We start from the raw sequence: 14,806 nt of genomic DNA on the forward strand, positions 1-14,806 counted from the left end.
ACACTCCCGGTGTTAACTGACAGCAGTCACACGACAATATTATTGGCACCTTTTAGAAGTTGTTTGAAATAATTAGATTTCAAGCAGATGAATCTCCTTTACTTTGGAATGGAACTCACCTATGGTGAGTTGCAGGTGCCTGCAATATAAAAATCACTCATTCAACTAGTTTGACTGGAGAAAAGGAGTCATTCTGCTGTTTTGTCACTGTGTGTACCACAATGAGCATGGAAAAAAAAGAAAACCAGAGAATTGTCTGAGGAGGTCAGACACATGAATGTAGCCAAGCATGGACATTATCAAGGCTACAAGTCCATCTCCAGAGACCTTGATGTTCCTGTGTCCATGGTACGCAAGGTTATCAGGAAGTTTAAGGCCCATGGCACTGTAGCGAACCTCCCTGGACATGGCCGCAAGAGAAGACTCTATTGAAGATTGCAGTGAATGATTGTTCGAATGGTGGAGAAAGCACCTCAATCAACTGCCAAACAGATTCAAGCTGACCTTCAGACACAAGGTACGACAATTTCAACTCACACCATCCGTCGCCAACTTGATGAAAGGGGGTTCTATTGTAGGAGACCCAGGAGGACCCCACTGCTGAGAGAGAGACATAAGAAAGCCTGACTGGATTTTTCCAAAACACACCTGAACAAGCCAAAAATCATTCTGGGAGAATGTTCTGTGGAAAGTTGACATCAAATTAGAGATTTTTGATAAAGCACATCATCTCTATGTTTACAGAAAAGCCTTCAAAGAAAAGAACACCTTCCCTACAGTTAAACATGGAGGAGGTTCAGTGATGTTTTGGGGTTGCTGTGCTCCCTCTGGCACTGGATGCCTTGAATGTGTGCATGGCATCGTGAAATCAGATTACCAAGGCATTTTGGAGCACAATGTTCAACCCAGTGTTAGAAAGCTGGATCTCCGTCGAAGGTCATGGGTCTTGCAGCAGGACAATGACCCCAGACACACTTCAAAAAGCACCCAGGAATGGTTCAAGACAAAACACTGGACTGTTCTGAAGTGGCCAGCAATGAGTCCAGATCCAAATGCCAATGAACACGTGTGGGGAGATCTGAAAACGGCCGCTGGGAGAAGGTACCCTTCAAATCTGGGAGAAATGGAGCAGTTTGCACAAGAACAATGGGCCAAACTACCAGTAGAGAGGTGTAGGAAGCTTTAATATTAACAGTGAAATATAGAATTGTGGCCAAAAGGGGGCACTATTTTTGACCTTCGCCCCAACCTTCACTACGCCACTGTGTATACTCGTACTATTATTGAAAAATGCATTTCATACTTTAATTTTTCATCTACTCTTCCTGCTAGTTGTTCAAGATCTACAAACATGCAAAAGAAAATCGCTCCCCAAAATGGACAGTGGTGGGTGCATAGGTAAGCTTGGCAAGGTCTTCAAAAAATCAACAAGAAGACGTGGTCAGAAGGCTCCACCTTCTGAGACTACCCATTTATATATCTTTCATTCCTCTTCCTCATACTCTGTAACTGCTGCTAACACAATACATTCGTTTGGGGAAGTTGTCACAAGAGGATCGAATAAAACTAAAAACGCTGTTTACATCGAGACCACCATGTTGTGAAGCAGTGCCGCGCCGCTCCGTTCCGTTAGAGCGCTTTGAATCTAGCAAGCCACATGCTAATGGAACACTCCTGGTTACGTACATGAAGCAAAAACATTCGTACTGCTTATGTGCATATATAATACGTCGTGGTTAGTTTGCTCAGATAATTTCAAATCCACCCCCTCCACCCCCTCCCCCCCCCCCCCACACACACACACACAAAGGAAGAAAAATGCCAAGATGGGCTAAAAAATTTTTAATTTTCCAAACTTAATTGAATCAAACGAAACTTGCACAGGCACAACTTCATGGTGCCCTCATTCTCTGAAAGTTTCAGCTTGTTCAGTCAAATCCTCTCGGAGGAGTAGATGATACATACATACACGCATACACCATGGCTCCATATGGAGAAGATTAATTAATAACTGGGTCAAAATGTTAAAAATCAAATTCACAGTAAGTAAAATAGGCCATATTAGCCCGTCCGCCGAGCAGCGCGAGACGGCCATGTTTGCAATAGCTTCAGTATGAGTGAGCGTCAGCGTCTGTCCAGGCCATAACTTATTTTTACTATTTGAGCTTTTGTCATCAAATTTTCAACAAAGCTTTACTTTGAGAACATGGAGAACATGAATTAATAAACTTTACTTTTTGTCTTTAGCTGCAAATGGCTCATTATGCTGCCTGGGTAACACATGCACATTATTCTGGTGACCCTGGCAAAGTTTCAGGTGACAGGTGAGGGAAGAAATTTTTATTTTGGCCAAGGTGCCGGGCACACAATTGGCAACTCTTGCTAAAGACACCGTGGGATATTTAACGTCTACAAGAATATATTAGCAGACAAGTCAGGAGACGACGATTGTTCACGAGCGAGCGGTATTCAATGACAAAGGACGGACTATAACCGAAACAGGCCCGGACTGGGGGGTCGGGGGCCCACGTGCCAGGTGTCTGCCCCCGACATGCGGTGTACATGCCTATTTACAAAGGGCCCCAATGCGCTGCGTGCGCAGGCCTTTAAGACACAATACCGAAAATTTGGTTCGATCCCGACAACTTTGAAAATTTGACCTTTGTGACTTTGAAATGTCAAAACGAAGGTTACTGACCTTGAAATGAGATAGAAAATAATGTATAATCAGTTATGAGGTTAGTTAGCTACAGAATACCGAAAATTCGGTTTGATTCCGACAACTTTGAAAATTTGACCTTTGTGACCTTCAAAGGTCAAAGGTCGAAGATTCTGAAATTTGTTGCAAAACTTGTACTTCATGATGTATGTGATAATATAAGATCATGTACGACATTTCACCCTATCAGGAAGCGAACAATGTAATAAAACTATAAAAAATCGACTTTTCTAAATTTCGTGACCTTGTGACCTTGACCTTGGGGCGAAAATGAAAAAATCGAGCTCCGTGGGGCTAGACACATGACATTGGCCTAATCAAATATCGGAATCCCTGTCAGATTCCACCAACTCCCTCGGAGAAGATGTAGCTTGAACTCGATTACCCCCTAAAAATACATCTTTTTCGGGCGTGACTCCGCCCACAATGGGCGCAATACGCCCACTCTAGGCAGGACACAACTAGATCATGATATCAACCTCCCAGCCAAGTTTCATCAAGATCGGATGATACCATCGGGTAGTTATGCTGCGGACAGACGCACACACATGACGAATATAGTGGTCACTTGATAACTCGTGAACCAACGAGAAGACATACTTAGTGCCCCTGTGAAAGGCGGTGCACTCAATGGTGCCACATCCTGCCAACGAAGCACCAGGCTGACAGTTTTATAGTCGGGTCAGCAATTAAACCTAGACTAGACAGCTCAAAGGCAAGCCTTAGATGACTGAAAAAACCTATAAAGTTTTTATAAGTTTTATGTGATCATCCAGCATATCGTTCCCTCTTAAAGAACATTATAGGCTGCAGTCCCTGCATGATACATAATATCCAATGTTCGCCACACTTGAGCTGACTGCTCATGCAACCCAGACTTAGAAACCTGAAGTGCAAGCTTGCCAAGTGCATCATAAACTTTTTCCTAATGTCCTTCATTATGTGCAGAAAACAACAGTGAAAGAGGGTTTTGCTTAAACATTTATTAACTACTGGGCATGTGCATAACACACGCCATTATTCCTCATTTGTGCAGGTCGCAAACAATTTAATGCGTAATTGATCTGAGTGGAAGAATGATATTCGTTTCATTTTTTAGTTCTGTGCCAGGCTATAAAAATCCAGGTTTGCCTGCTGTGCGAGGCCAGCAATGGTCGACGCACAGGGTCACAAACCTGGACTGCCAGGTTGGAAGTGCTACCGTTTGCCTCTGATAAAACAGAAAGCAAATTGAGGATCGAATACGATCAAATTGAACGCAATTGATTGGGGATTGAACCACCTATTTCCACCGACGAGATATTTAGATTAAAAGTTCGGTGTAAAAAGTCCGCTGTTGAAATATTGACCTGTGGTCAATGTGGTCAACCTGTGGTCAACCTGTGGAAGCAAAATTAACGATAATTATTCTGCTCATTTATTTTTTATCTTAAATTAATTAAGCAGCAGTAGCGACTGTTTCAAAAGGTAATCATACGTTTGGAGGTTAATGATTTTTTTTTTTTTTGTTCACGATTTATCAAGTGACCACTATATTCGTCATGTGTGTGTGTCTGTCTGTGTCTGTCTGTCCGCAGCATAACTACCCGATGATATCATCCGATCTTGATGAAACTTTGGTGGGAGGTTGATATCATGATCTAGTTGTGTCCTGCCAAGAGTGGGCGTGTTGCGCCCATTGTGGGCGGAGCCACGCCCGAAAAAGATGTCTTATTAGGGGGTAATCGAGTTCAAGCTACATCTTCTCCGAGGGGTTTGGTGGAATCTGACAGGGGTTTCGGTATTTGGTTAGGCCAATGTCATGTCTAGCTCTACAGAGCTCGATTTTTCATTTTTTTTTCCCCCATTTCATTGTTCACCGAATTTTCGGTATTGTGGAGCTAACGAACCTCATAACTGGTTATACATTCTTTTCTATCTCATTTCAAGGTCAGTAACCTTCGTTTTGACATTTCCGGGCCTGGTCTGTCTCGGTTATAGTCCTTCCTTTGACATTGAATACCGCTCGCTCGTGAACCATCGTAGTCTCCTGACTTGTTTTTTTGACCCCCCCTGCCCCCCCGTTGTTTTGGTGCCCCCACGAAACGCTACAATAAGCTATTTATACATTAACATGGAGTTTATCCAAGGAGGAAAAACAGATCTTGGAACTTGGGAGAGGAGCCTTGGGGGGGGGAGCTTGGGAGAGGAGCCTTGGGGGGGGGGGGAGCTTGGGAGAGGAGCCTTGGGGGGGGGGAGCTTGGGAGAGGAGCCTTGGGGGGGGAGCTTGGGAGAGGAGCCTTGGGGGGGGGGAGCTTGGGAGAGGAGCCTTGGGTGGGGAGCTTGGGAGAGGAACTTGGAACTTGGGAGAGGTTTGGGGGGGAGCTTGGGAGAGGAACTTGGAACTTGGGAGAGGTTTGGGGGGGAGCTTGGGAGAGGAACTTGGAACTTGGGAGAGGAGGTTTGGGGGGGAGCTTGGGAGAGGAAGTTGGACCTTGGGAGAGGAGCCTTGAGGGAGAGCAACTTGGAACTTGGGGGAGGAGCTTTGGGGGGGGGGGGGGGAGGGGAAGAGAGCTTGGGAGAGGAACTTGGGAGAGGAGCTGCACACATCACGCACACGTCTTCGCCTCATCATTCACACGTTACAAAACTAGCTCCAAGGTTCCGACCTTTCCTCACGTCCCTCCACTCCACCCTTCTATCATCCGCATTCCTCTCAACTCCTTTCGCTCATCAATCATCGTCCTTGTTTCAATGTTGCCCCGACCGTGAATAAATAATTAAATACTTAATAAATTGATCCATGAAATTTGGTGATTTCAGTGCGATCAGTAACAGACGCCACCTGGTGAGGTTAATGGAAAGTACAACGAGCTCGTGAGTCGCTGTAAAAGGCCTAGTGCTCGTGAGTCGCTGTAAAAGGCCTAGTGCTCGTGAATCAGGGACGACTACAGGTTGAGGTGTTTGCAGCCCACGAGGCTCCATGCTGGTAACTTTGAGCAAACACCATGACCATGTTGTCCAGGGGAGACGGTGAGGCAAGGCAGCGCAGACGGAAACTCGCGGATAGAGACGGCTCGGAAGGGCTAAAAGTCCAGTCAGAGCGACCGAGTTATAACGAACCAGCGAGGCCGACAAACCGGTACAAGAAAGGAGACACGTTCGTCGTCACTTCGGACCGCAGACGCGGCGAATCAGTAGCGACTGTGATTGTGTTGGGGGCGGCAACGGCGTCTCGTCTCTACGGTCTCAAGGAACCAGATCATGTGTGGTGCGTCGTCCTTTTACTATTCACTTCAAAACCCTCAGACTATCGTTTTATGACAAATATGGAATTTACTGGTTTACATTTTAATTTCAATTTTCAACGCATAAATGATAAATTTACTTGTTCTTCAAGAAACGCTTTGTTTATACACCGCATATATATTTTAATTTTTGATATTGCAAGTACTCTCGAGTGTACGTGTGACGTCATCACGTTTTGCGATCTGTTATATCGGTGTACGTGCAAGCAACCACAGTGAAACTACATGTGAATTGCATAAATGTGTTTACATTTGTTAAAATAGTGTTTTTTTTGTGGAAATCGTGACGTGCTGATATGGAGGCTTGCATTTTGCATCATAGACTGTCGACAAGCAACAACATATTTGCTAAATGTGCATAAGCATGCTAAACATGCTAAACAAAATGAGCATGCTAAACATGACGGAAACAGCTTTTAAACTAGCAGGGCACTCGGTATAGTAGAGCGCAAACCTCCGCCTGGTGAACGGTTTACGTTTTGCATCCCACTGATGGGCCGGATCTGGATTCGGACCTGAACCAAAACCTAATCCGCTTGTTCTTGTCACCGAACCAACTCATCCGCCAAGTTTAGTCGTAAGTTACGACTCGTAACTCGTCCACCAAGTTTAGTCATAACTCGTCCATAACCTTTTGAGATATATTATATACTAGCCAAAACCCGTGGAACATCCACGAAAGGGAGGATGTGGTGTATGGATAGAGTGTACCATTATGGATGGCATAGGTGATTTGCTTGTCCGAGTAAGAGTTAGGAAGAAAGATGAGAATGAAGAGTGCGTATATGAACAACGATCGCCGACACCGGCACAAATGCATGCTCTGGATTGTCCAATCAGCGGACGGCTTGCTTCGCCTTCGCCCAGCAGACGCCAATACGATGGCGTCGTAAGATGGCGTCGTATCGGCAGTTAATCGGATGCTTTTGGGCCCCAACGTCGGCTAATTCAGATTTTTCGAGTATGGCTGGACGTGATAAACAAAGAGCGCGGTTCGTAGATCGTAAATCCATTAGTGCCGTGGGCATCGGGTCACTGGGTGCGGCGTAAAAGGGATAACAAAGTCGAGTCCTTACGCTATTATTATATAGATCGCTTTTCTCCCGATCTCTCAATGATGAAGAATCACTTTAAAAATTAAATAATTATATTATTCAGATCTATACATATTCAGATCTTTACCAAAATTTAATTGATTAGTCTGTACACACCCAACCTCTCCACCAAGTTTCGTCCAAATTCGTCCATAACCTTTTGAGATATTCTACTATATGTCGGTTTTAGCCCTACCACTCAATGGGGAAGAATCACTTAAGAAATTCTACTTGCCGGATCTGGATCTTCACAAAATTGAAAACTTAACGTACATCCACCTTCGGTGTCGGAGGTAACTAAAGTGGCAGACGTTAAATTGTGATGTGAGTGTAAATAAGTCGAGAGTGGTGGACGAATTTATTTCTCCTTGCATTCCCTCACATTTTTTAAAGGATTCTTTGTTGATTTTTTTTCATAATAAAAGGTAACTTTCGGTTGGAAGGATGGATAATCAAAAGACATGTTGCGAGCAACTGTATGCAACCCACAAATTCCAAAGTAAATGAAATGAGCAAGTTCAGTCTCGGAATTAAAAGAATGGCCCTTGTGTAAGTAAAAGAATGGCCTTTTATACTGTTGGGTGAACTTTGTGTTCTAACTGAGCCAATTTAAAAATAATAATAAACTGGCTGTTCTAACATGTCCATTAATAAATCTATGTCGTTTAATTGGACACTTACTAATCTGATTTCGTTTTGTATTCCTGTCTCTGTTTTCTTAACCCAGCTGGGATGAGACTCACTTTGGCAAGATGGGGAGTTACTACATAAACCGAACATTCTTCTTTGATGTACACCCGCCTTTGGGCAAGGTATGGTCGAAGTTTGACACCCTTTCGTACTCTCCTTTCAGAAGAGTGAAACTAAAATTTGAAATCTCATGCATAATATGGATTTATGAGATGCCAAATTGTCACCAATGTTTTTAGTGTTTTTTTTCAATGCCTCTGGCGACTTTGTTTTTAATGCCTCCGGCGAATGTTTTCGGGTTGTGCGTCTGTGATAAATTTTCATTACCGCGACAACTTGACAATGGCTGAAGGGATATAAATCAAAGTTGGATGAAGTATGTACTCTGATGTAAAGATGAACTGATTATATTTTAGGGTCAAGAGGTCAAAGGTCAGAGGTACTTTTTGGTAAAACCTCTGTTATTGCCCTAACTTGTGAACCAGCGATGGGATTTTGACCAAACTTGGTACAAGTACATATTTTGATGCAAAGATGAAATTATTCGATTTCGGTGGCAAAGGTCAAAGATCAGGTGTCGGGTAAAAATGTGATACTTCAGAACAGCTGAAGGGATTAAAATCAAGCTTGGTCCAAGTATGTATAATGATACAATAATGTGGGCGGAAGCACATCGGTCAACATCGTGACGACGAAGAGTGAAGTTCTAGTTTAAAATTATTTCGGAATTGTGGGTGTGGCATGGAAAAATTGCTAAATATGTAATATATGCCTTCTCAATAATTAAAACATTTGGCAAAATTTGGATCAGGTTATTGTACAGAATATTGATGGTAGGAATGATGCCAAATGACCAGATACTGACGTATGTACCAGTAGCTCATTTGTTTTTAGCTTTTTTGTGTCGCAGGTTGTTAAAACATAGTTTGTTTATAATCAGTAGTTTATTTACAATCAGGGGCATTCATTTTGTTTTGGCAGAGCACTGTATAATGAATGTATCATTTTGTTAAAGAAATGAATGCCTTGAACTTGCCTCGCAAGGCCATTGTTTTCAGTGTTTGAGGGTCGTTTCATATTTGTACCCGATTGATGTAATAGCATCTGGTGATGTGTGACCATGTTGGTGCTGGCTGGGCTTCTGTAACTGCAGTTTTATCAGAACGCTAGTTTTTGTTACATTTTGTATTGGGCTTGACATTCTAATTTGTACATGGGGTGATAACACTACAATCAGCCATTCTTTTATTTTCCTTTTGGTAATGTGTCAACTTCATACGCGTAATTTGTCTGATTTGTTGGGAACTCATTGCCTTTTTTTTTTTTTTTCCAAAATTGTCCTTGCTCACTTCGGTTGTTGTTTTTGCTTTCAATGCATTTTCCTTGCTCTTTATTGTTATTTTTAACATAATTTTCTTTTGCTAGGTTAACTTATATCCATTTTCTTACTTTTACCTTTTGATTTCTCTCACTTACCTTTCCTTGTTCAGATGCTCATTGGCCTTGCTGGTTATGTGAGTGGCTATGATGGCTCATTTCCTTTCAACAAACCTGGAGAGAAGTTTGGGAACGTGCAATACCTTGGCATGCGAGCTGTGAGCATTCATAATTTATTTTTTGTCACTTTTTTATTTACCCAGAATGCTTTGGGCAGTACAAGGATCTCATTGCCTGCGGAGGTAGAGTCAACTCACTCCAGGTGGAAATGTTTGAGCTGTCTTCCATTGTGTATTGGGATTCAGTCATGCATATTATTTTGGTGGTCGTGTTACCGGTGATTGACCAATAGTGTAGCTTCTTCTGATGGTCTTTTTTGTGAAATAAATGAGACTTCATAAATGCAGTAAAGTCTTTAGGATCAGAAGCCTGTTTTGTGAAAGTATTTTGCGAAAAAGACCTCTCAATTTGACAAGACGAGCAGCTAGCGTCCTCTAAATAGTCTGGTCAGTGGAAAATAACGAGACATATTGAAAATAAAGTTTTACCCATAAGAAAAGAGGTGGGGTGCAGTAACCAAGTATATTTTAATTGAAGAAATGCAGATTTATGAACGACTTTATAGATGTACCTTATTGACCAGTGTATTGCAGTCCATTGAAAACATTTGAAAAACGCAGATATTATATATGCAAAGTTGGGGGAGTAAAGCATAGCAGTTGAATGAAGAAAATAAATATTTGTGAACAAAAACCAGCCTAATTTAGCAACCCTCAATTCCTCAAATTAAAATCATCAACTTATTCCACTGCAGGAAGAAGGCCTCCATGAAATTGCGGACTTGTTGAGGATTTTTTAAATTACATGTAGATTGGTGTTTGGTGAGATTGAGATTGTAGATGTAGATTGGTGAGAATGAGCAGCCATGGGAATCAAACTCACACCAGTCAGGAGAGAAAGAAACAAGTCATTAATCACTCGACCAACGGTCAGCTCAAGACTCATAAATGAAAGGGAAATAACACTGCAGATGACTATAGCCGCCTTATAAGTGGATATGGGTTTAAAAATAAAAACTTTTAAAAAAGTTTCAATATCAGATTTGTGCAAAGGGCAATTTTGCTGTATAAAATTGTCTTATCTCTGAAATCCAGTCCTGGCTGGCAGCTGCACTCATCTGTACATAGATGTCTTCGGTCTTTCGGTTTTCCAAACAAGTATTTTTCAAAAACGTGATTTATGAATTTCGCCCTTCGAATGTTCATCGATCATGAATGAAACATCACCTTAGACTATGTCTGCTATTTCCTGTGTTTTTATAATTGATATAGTGGTACTTACGTAGTAGCTTTTATTGGTTGTCTGTGTCTATTATGTATTTTTTTGTGAGCAACTGATAATCCCAACCACGATTGTTTGCAGACTTCATTCCCACAGCATTAATTATGAAACCTAGTTTTAAAAAATCCAAATTCGAAGCACAAGGGATGCACCTGTCAACAGCTGCAGTGCGAGCACATCTACTCACAAGAAGGTTTTGTACGGGGTCAGGAAATGCTTGAATAGCATGGAATTCTGTTACCTTAAATTCAAGGCCTTGAAAGCATGGATTTTTGCCATTTATCTCAAAAGAGCCTGGAAAAGGCATCGAAAATGAGAAATAAATAGTCGTGGCTTTTTCATGGTTTAAATTCTAGGGGTAATGTAAAATGCGTGTTCGTGGAAAATGGACACAATTCATGGAATCCGTGACTTGAAACAGAAAACATATTCTGATATGGGATTAATAGTCAGGGCCAATCACAGGTGGAGCCAGGAGGGCTATTTGGCCTGGGCCTCAAGCTCAAATTTAGACAATTGTTAATTGTTTTACACTTGTTAAGTTTCGTGACTTCTTGTTTTTAATGGGCCTCCCTATCGGACCAAAATGTGACGTACACTCTCGACGAAAAGATGTAAATTTAAGTAGTTAATAAATGTGATTCTCTGAGGTGTTTCCTCATATCACAATTGCATTACGTATTTGTGTCAGTTTGCCTGCATCAGTGGCTTCAGGTGAGCACATCTTCAATGTGTTGAAGCAGGTAAATAACTATTATCGTTCAACTATGGGACAAGAGCATGTGAATGGGCTCGTCGTGCTTAATATCAACTGTAACAATGCACAGAAGCTAGATTTCACCTCGATAATTAGTGCATTTGCACAGAGAAAAGGCTCGAAGCATTTGTTAAATACAAAAATTATTCAAATTATATTTACCCCCCGCAACGCGAAGCGAAAAACGGTGTTAAACAATTGGTTCATGTCGGTCCTTTCCTCCTTTTGTCTGTCTGTCTGTTCATCACATTCACGATCACTTTGCAATCGTCAGTTTATGATTGAGGAACAACATATTTACCGAAATCGAATATATTTTGAACATGAATTGGAAGACAACTTTGCCTTTTAACAGTACTTTTGCTCTGAAGTCGCCCTTATTGCGCATGCACAGAGAGGAGCAGGATAATTTTAAAGCGTTGAAGCCACTTTAATGTTTGGCTATATCCATCCGTGTAAAAATGAAGAAGAAGAGGAACACGAACCTTTTAACCAACTGTGTTTAATTCTAAAAGGCGCTAAAGTCTAAGGGGTTCTAAAGGGTAATTATATAGGTATATTCTAGAGGGTTCTTAAGGGTAATTCTGATGATGATGATGACCATTCCTTTTTGCACCATGACGATGCATATGGCTGCCGAAGCAGTTTCCTTGGCTATTGGGCACAATCCTAGACGGATTGCCACTCCGACGCAGGATACCCGAATGTCTCCTTCATCCCAGCAATCTGGTACTCATTTTTCCGACCTCAGAAGGATGACAGATACAGGAACTGAGCCAAGATACAGGCAAATCCTTGAGGAGAACCGCTTCAGAATGCAAAAGACCTTGGACTGTGGTGAAGATTTATGTTCCAACAGTACAATGACCCCATGCATACAGCCAAAGCAACACTGGAATGGCATCAGAACAAGAACGTAAAAGTCCTTGAGTCTCCCAGCCAAAGGTCAAACATAAATCCCATTGAGAATCTGTGGAAAGACTTCAATATTGCTGATTACTAGCATGCCACATCCAAGTTGACAGAGCTTGAGGAAATCTGCAAGGAAGAATGGGAGAAACTCCCCAAATCCAGATGTACAAAGCTGATACAGACATACCCACAAAGACATTAAGCTGTAATTGCTGCCAAAGGTGCTTCTACGAAGTATTGACTCAGGGAATTGTATAGTTATGTAAATGAGATATTTCTGCATTTTATTTTTAATTATTTTGTAAGAAAAGGAAGAAACAAAATTCCACTTTGACATTATGGGGTAATATGCATAGATCAGTGACAAAATATCTGAATTTAATGCTTTTTTAATTCAGGCTGTAACACAAAAAAATGTGAAAAAATTCAAGGGGTGTAAATACTTTCTGAAGGCTCTGTATGTGTCATGGTGTAGTATCAATTCAAGAATAAGAACAATTCTCGGATCCATGATCAGGATGTTCACCAAAATCGAATCGGTTTGACACACCCCCCACATCTACAAAGTGTCATCTGATTCTGTCCCTATTTTTGAGATGTACTGCATAGACAAACAAACAAACAAACAAATGAAAAATCACTCGTAGAGTGACACTTGGCAAAAGAGAACAAAGTAGAATGGCACTCAGTAGAGCATCCTTTTGACCTCACAAATGATTGGTGGTTGAATTCAGTGACCGGATATGCAAATCGTCTTCAAAGTTTCTGTTAATCTGATGAAAATTGACAATTTTAGAAATCTGGCCTATGTTGACCTTTTGGCCTATGTTGACAAAAAATATAATTGGTGGTTGGTTTCAGCAAGCTGATGTGAAAATCCTATTCAAATTTCAAGTCAATCAGATGAAAACTGAGGATTTTCGAAATTTGAAAAGGTTATTGACCGTTTGCCTTTTGGCCTATGTGACTGTCAAAAATAATTGGTGGTTGAATTCAGTTAGCTAATATGAAATTTATTTTCAAATTTCAAATCAATCGGATGAAAATTGAGGATTTTAGAAATTCGAAGAAAGTGGTTGACCTTTGGCCTATGTTGACCTTTTGACCTCAAAAGTAAATTTGATTCTGTTGAATCCACCAACTCTACCGTTCGGTGAAGTTTCGTGAGGATCAGTTTAAAATTGAGACTTGTAGGCAAGTATAAGTGAGTGGACAGACAAACAAACACAAACAACATACTGGTCCAAAACTGATCCAAAACTGGTCCAAAACAACATACTGATCAACATACTGGTCCAAAAATTTTTTTTTTGCCAAGCAACAAACGTGGGTGAAAACTGAAAACATAACCTCCGTCCACCTTTGATGGTGAAGGTCCATTCCCACGAAGTCCACCCCTGCCGCTGTGAGGTCTCGAACCAAGTCCTTTGTACTTTTTTACTTTTTTTAAAACCAAGTACTTTTTTCGAAAGTCCTTTGAATGTATCAACTTTCTCTTGCAGTATTTTAAAAGCAGAGCACTTTCTAATACCCAAAATGCATAACCTATTAAATTCTAAATATATATTATATAAATCTGTCACAGATCACAGACTACAGTACAATTTGATATGGTACACAACAAAATGAAGAGCGACAGTTTTGTAACCAGGTATTTAAACATTTGCTCTACATTTCTCTAAGAAACAACAGAATGATGACAATTGGTTCTGCCATGAAAATGGAAACTAATAAATGGTGCATGCTCATGAAATTACCTTCATCAAGTTAATTGGTTTAGAAACATAATCCACCCATTAGCAATGAAAATTAACTTGCATGAGGAAAGGGGTGGCATTCAGAATGTGAAGCCATATCAAGTATTGCACATGGCTGCACTAAAACGTGGATTTCTCAGCTTACCTTGGAACTTGGCAAGGCAATCGAGCAGATTCACTCTTGAGACCATGTTTTGTTAATTTGTTATACGATTCATAATGTTGTAATTTCACATTGGATATGCTGGGTTTTGGAGGAGCATTTCCTTTGCAATAATAGGAAGGATGAAAAGGGAGATTTGAGAAGTGGGGAGAAATGGCAAAGGAGTTTGGGAGTCAGGGGAGGGGAGGTGAATATTTGGGAGATACCGGAAAGGAGTGGAGTGAGGGGGAGTCTTCCAAAATTCAATCATTTCAGCTTAGAACTATGTATTAATGTCACCTAAATATATGTCAAACTAAAACAATTGGTTGTATGTTGCTTTGCAGTAGGACAGGTCAGAAAAAACAACATTTTATTTAAATGAAAAATCATGTAGGGATGGAATCCCCTTAAAACAACCAAATAATGTAGGAAGGAATGACAAGGTAGAATGACGTCACAATACAACACCATAATCCTTTTATGGATTACCAGCCCGACATCTTTTGACATTTTTGTTATCGGTGGCAATAGGAACAATTGTATGAAGCTGTCTATGTTGGAGGTAGTTGTAGATTTGTAGTGTGTGTTGGTGAAATTCTTTTTATTTTGTTTGTTGTGGGATTGAGCCGAGAAAATGTCAAAAGATGTTGTGATGGCAATCGTAAAA

General features: G+C 41.0%; 1 protein-coding gene across 2 annotated transcripts in view; it reads left to right on the forward strand.

Annotated features, from left to right (window-relative positions):
• The first annotated feature begins 5,251 nt into the window (after positions 1 to 5,251).
• The window catches only part of POMT2 (protein O-mannosyltransferase 2), a 172,895-nt gene continuing 163,340 nt past the window's right edge, over positions 5,252 to 14,806 (forward strand). The window contains exons 1-3 of one of the 2 annotated variants that reach the window (XM_068131165.2): positions 5,252 to 5,969; positions 7,828 to 7,912; positions 9,281 to 9,385. In XM_068131165.2, coding sequence (XP_067987266.2) covers positions 5,707 to 5,969; positions 7,828 to 7,912; positions 9,281 to 9,385 — 453 coding nt within the window. In that variant the 5' untranslated portion in view covers positions 5,252 to 5,706. The remainder of the gene's footprint in view (positions 5,970 to 7,827; positions 7,913 to 9,280; positions 9,386 to 14,806) is intronic. The other variant, XM_078787071.1, reaches the window with a different exon arrangement.

The sequence above is a fragment of the Myxine glutinosa genome, chromosome 11 (assembly GCF_964187855.1).
Source record: "Myxine glutinosa chromosome 11, kmMyxGlut1.1, whole genome shotgun sequence".
NCBI lineage: Eukaryota > Metazoa > Chordata > Myxini > Myxiniformes > Myxinidae > Myxine > Myxine glutinosa.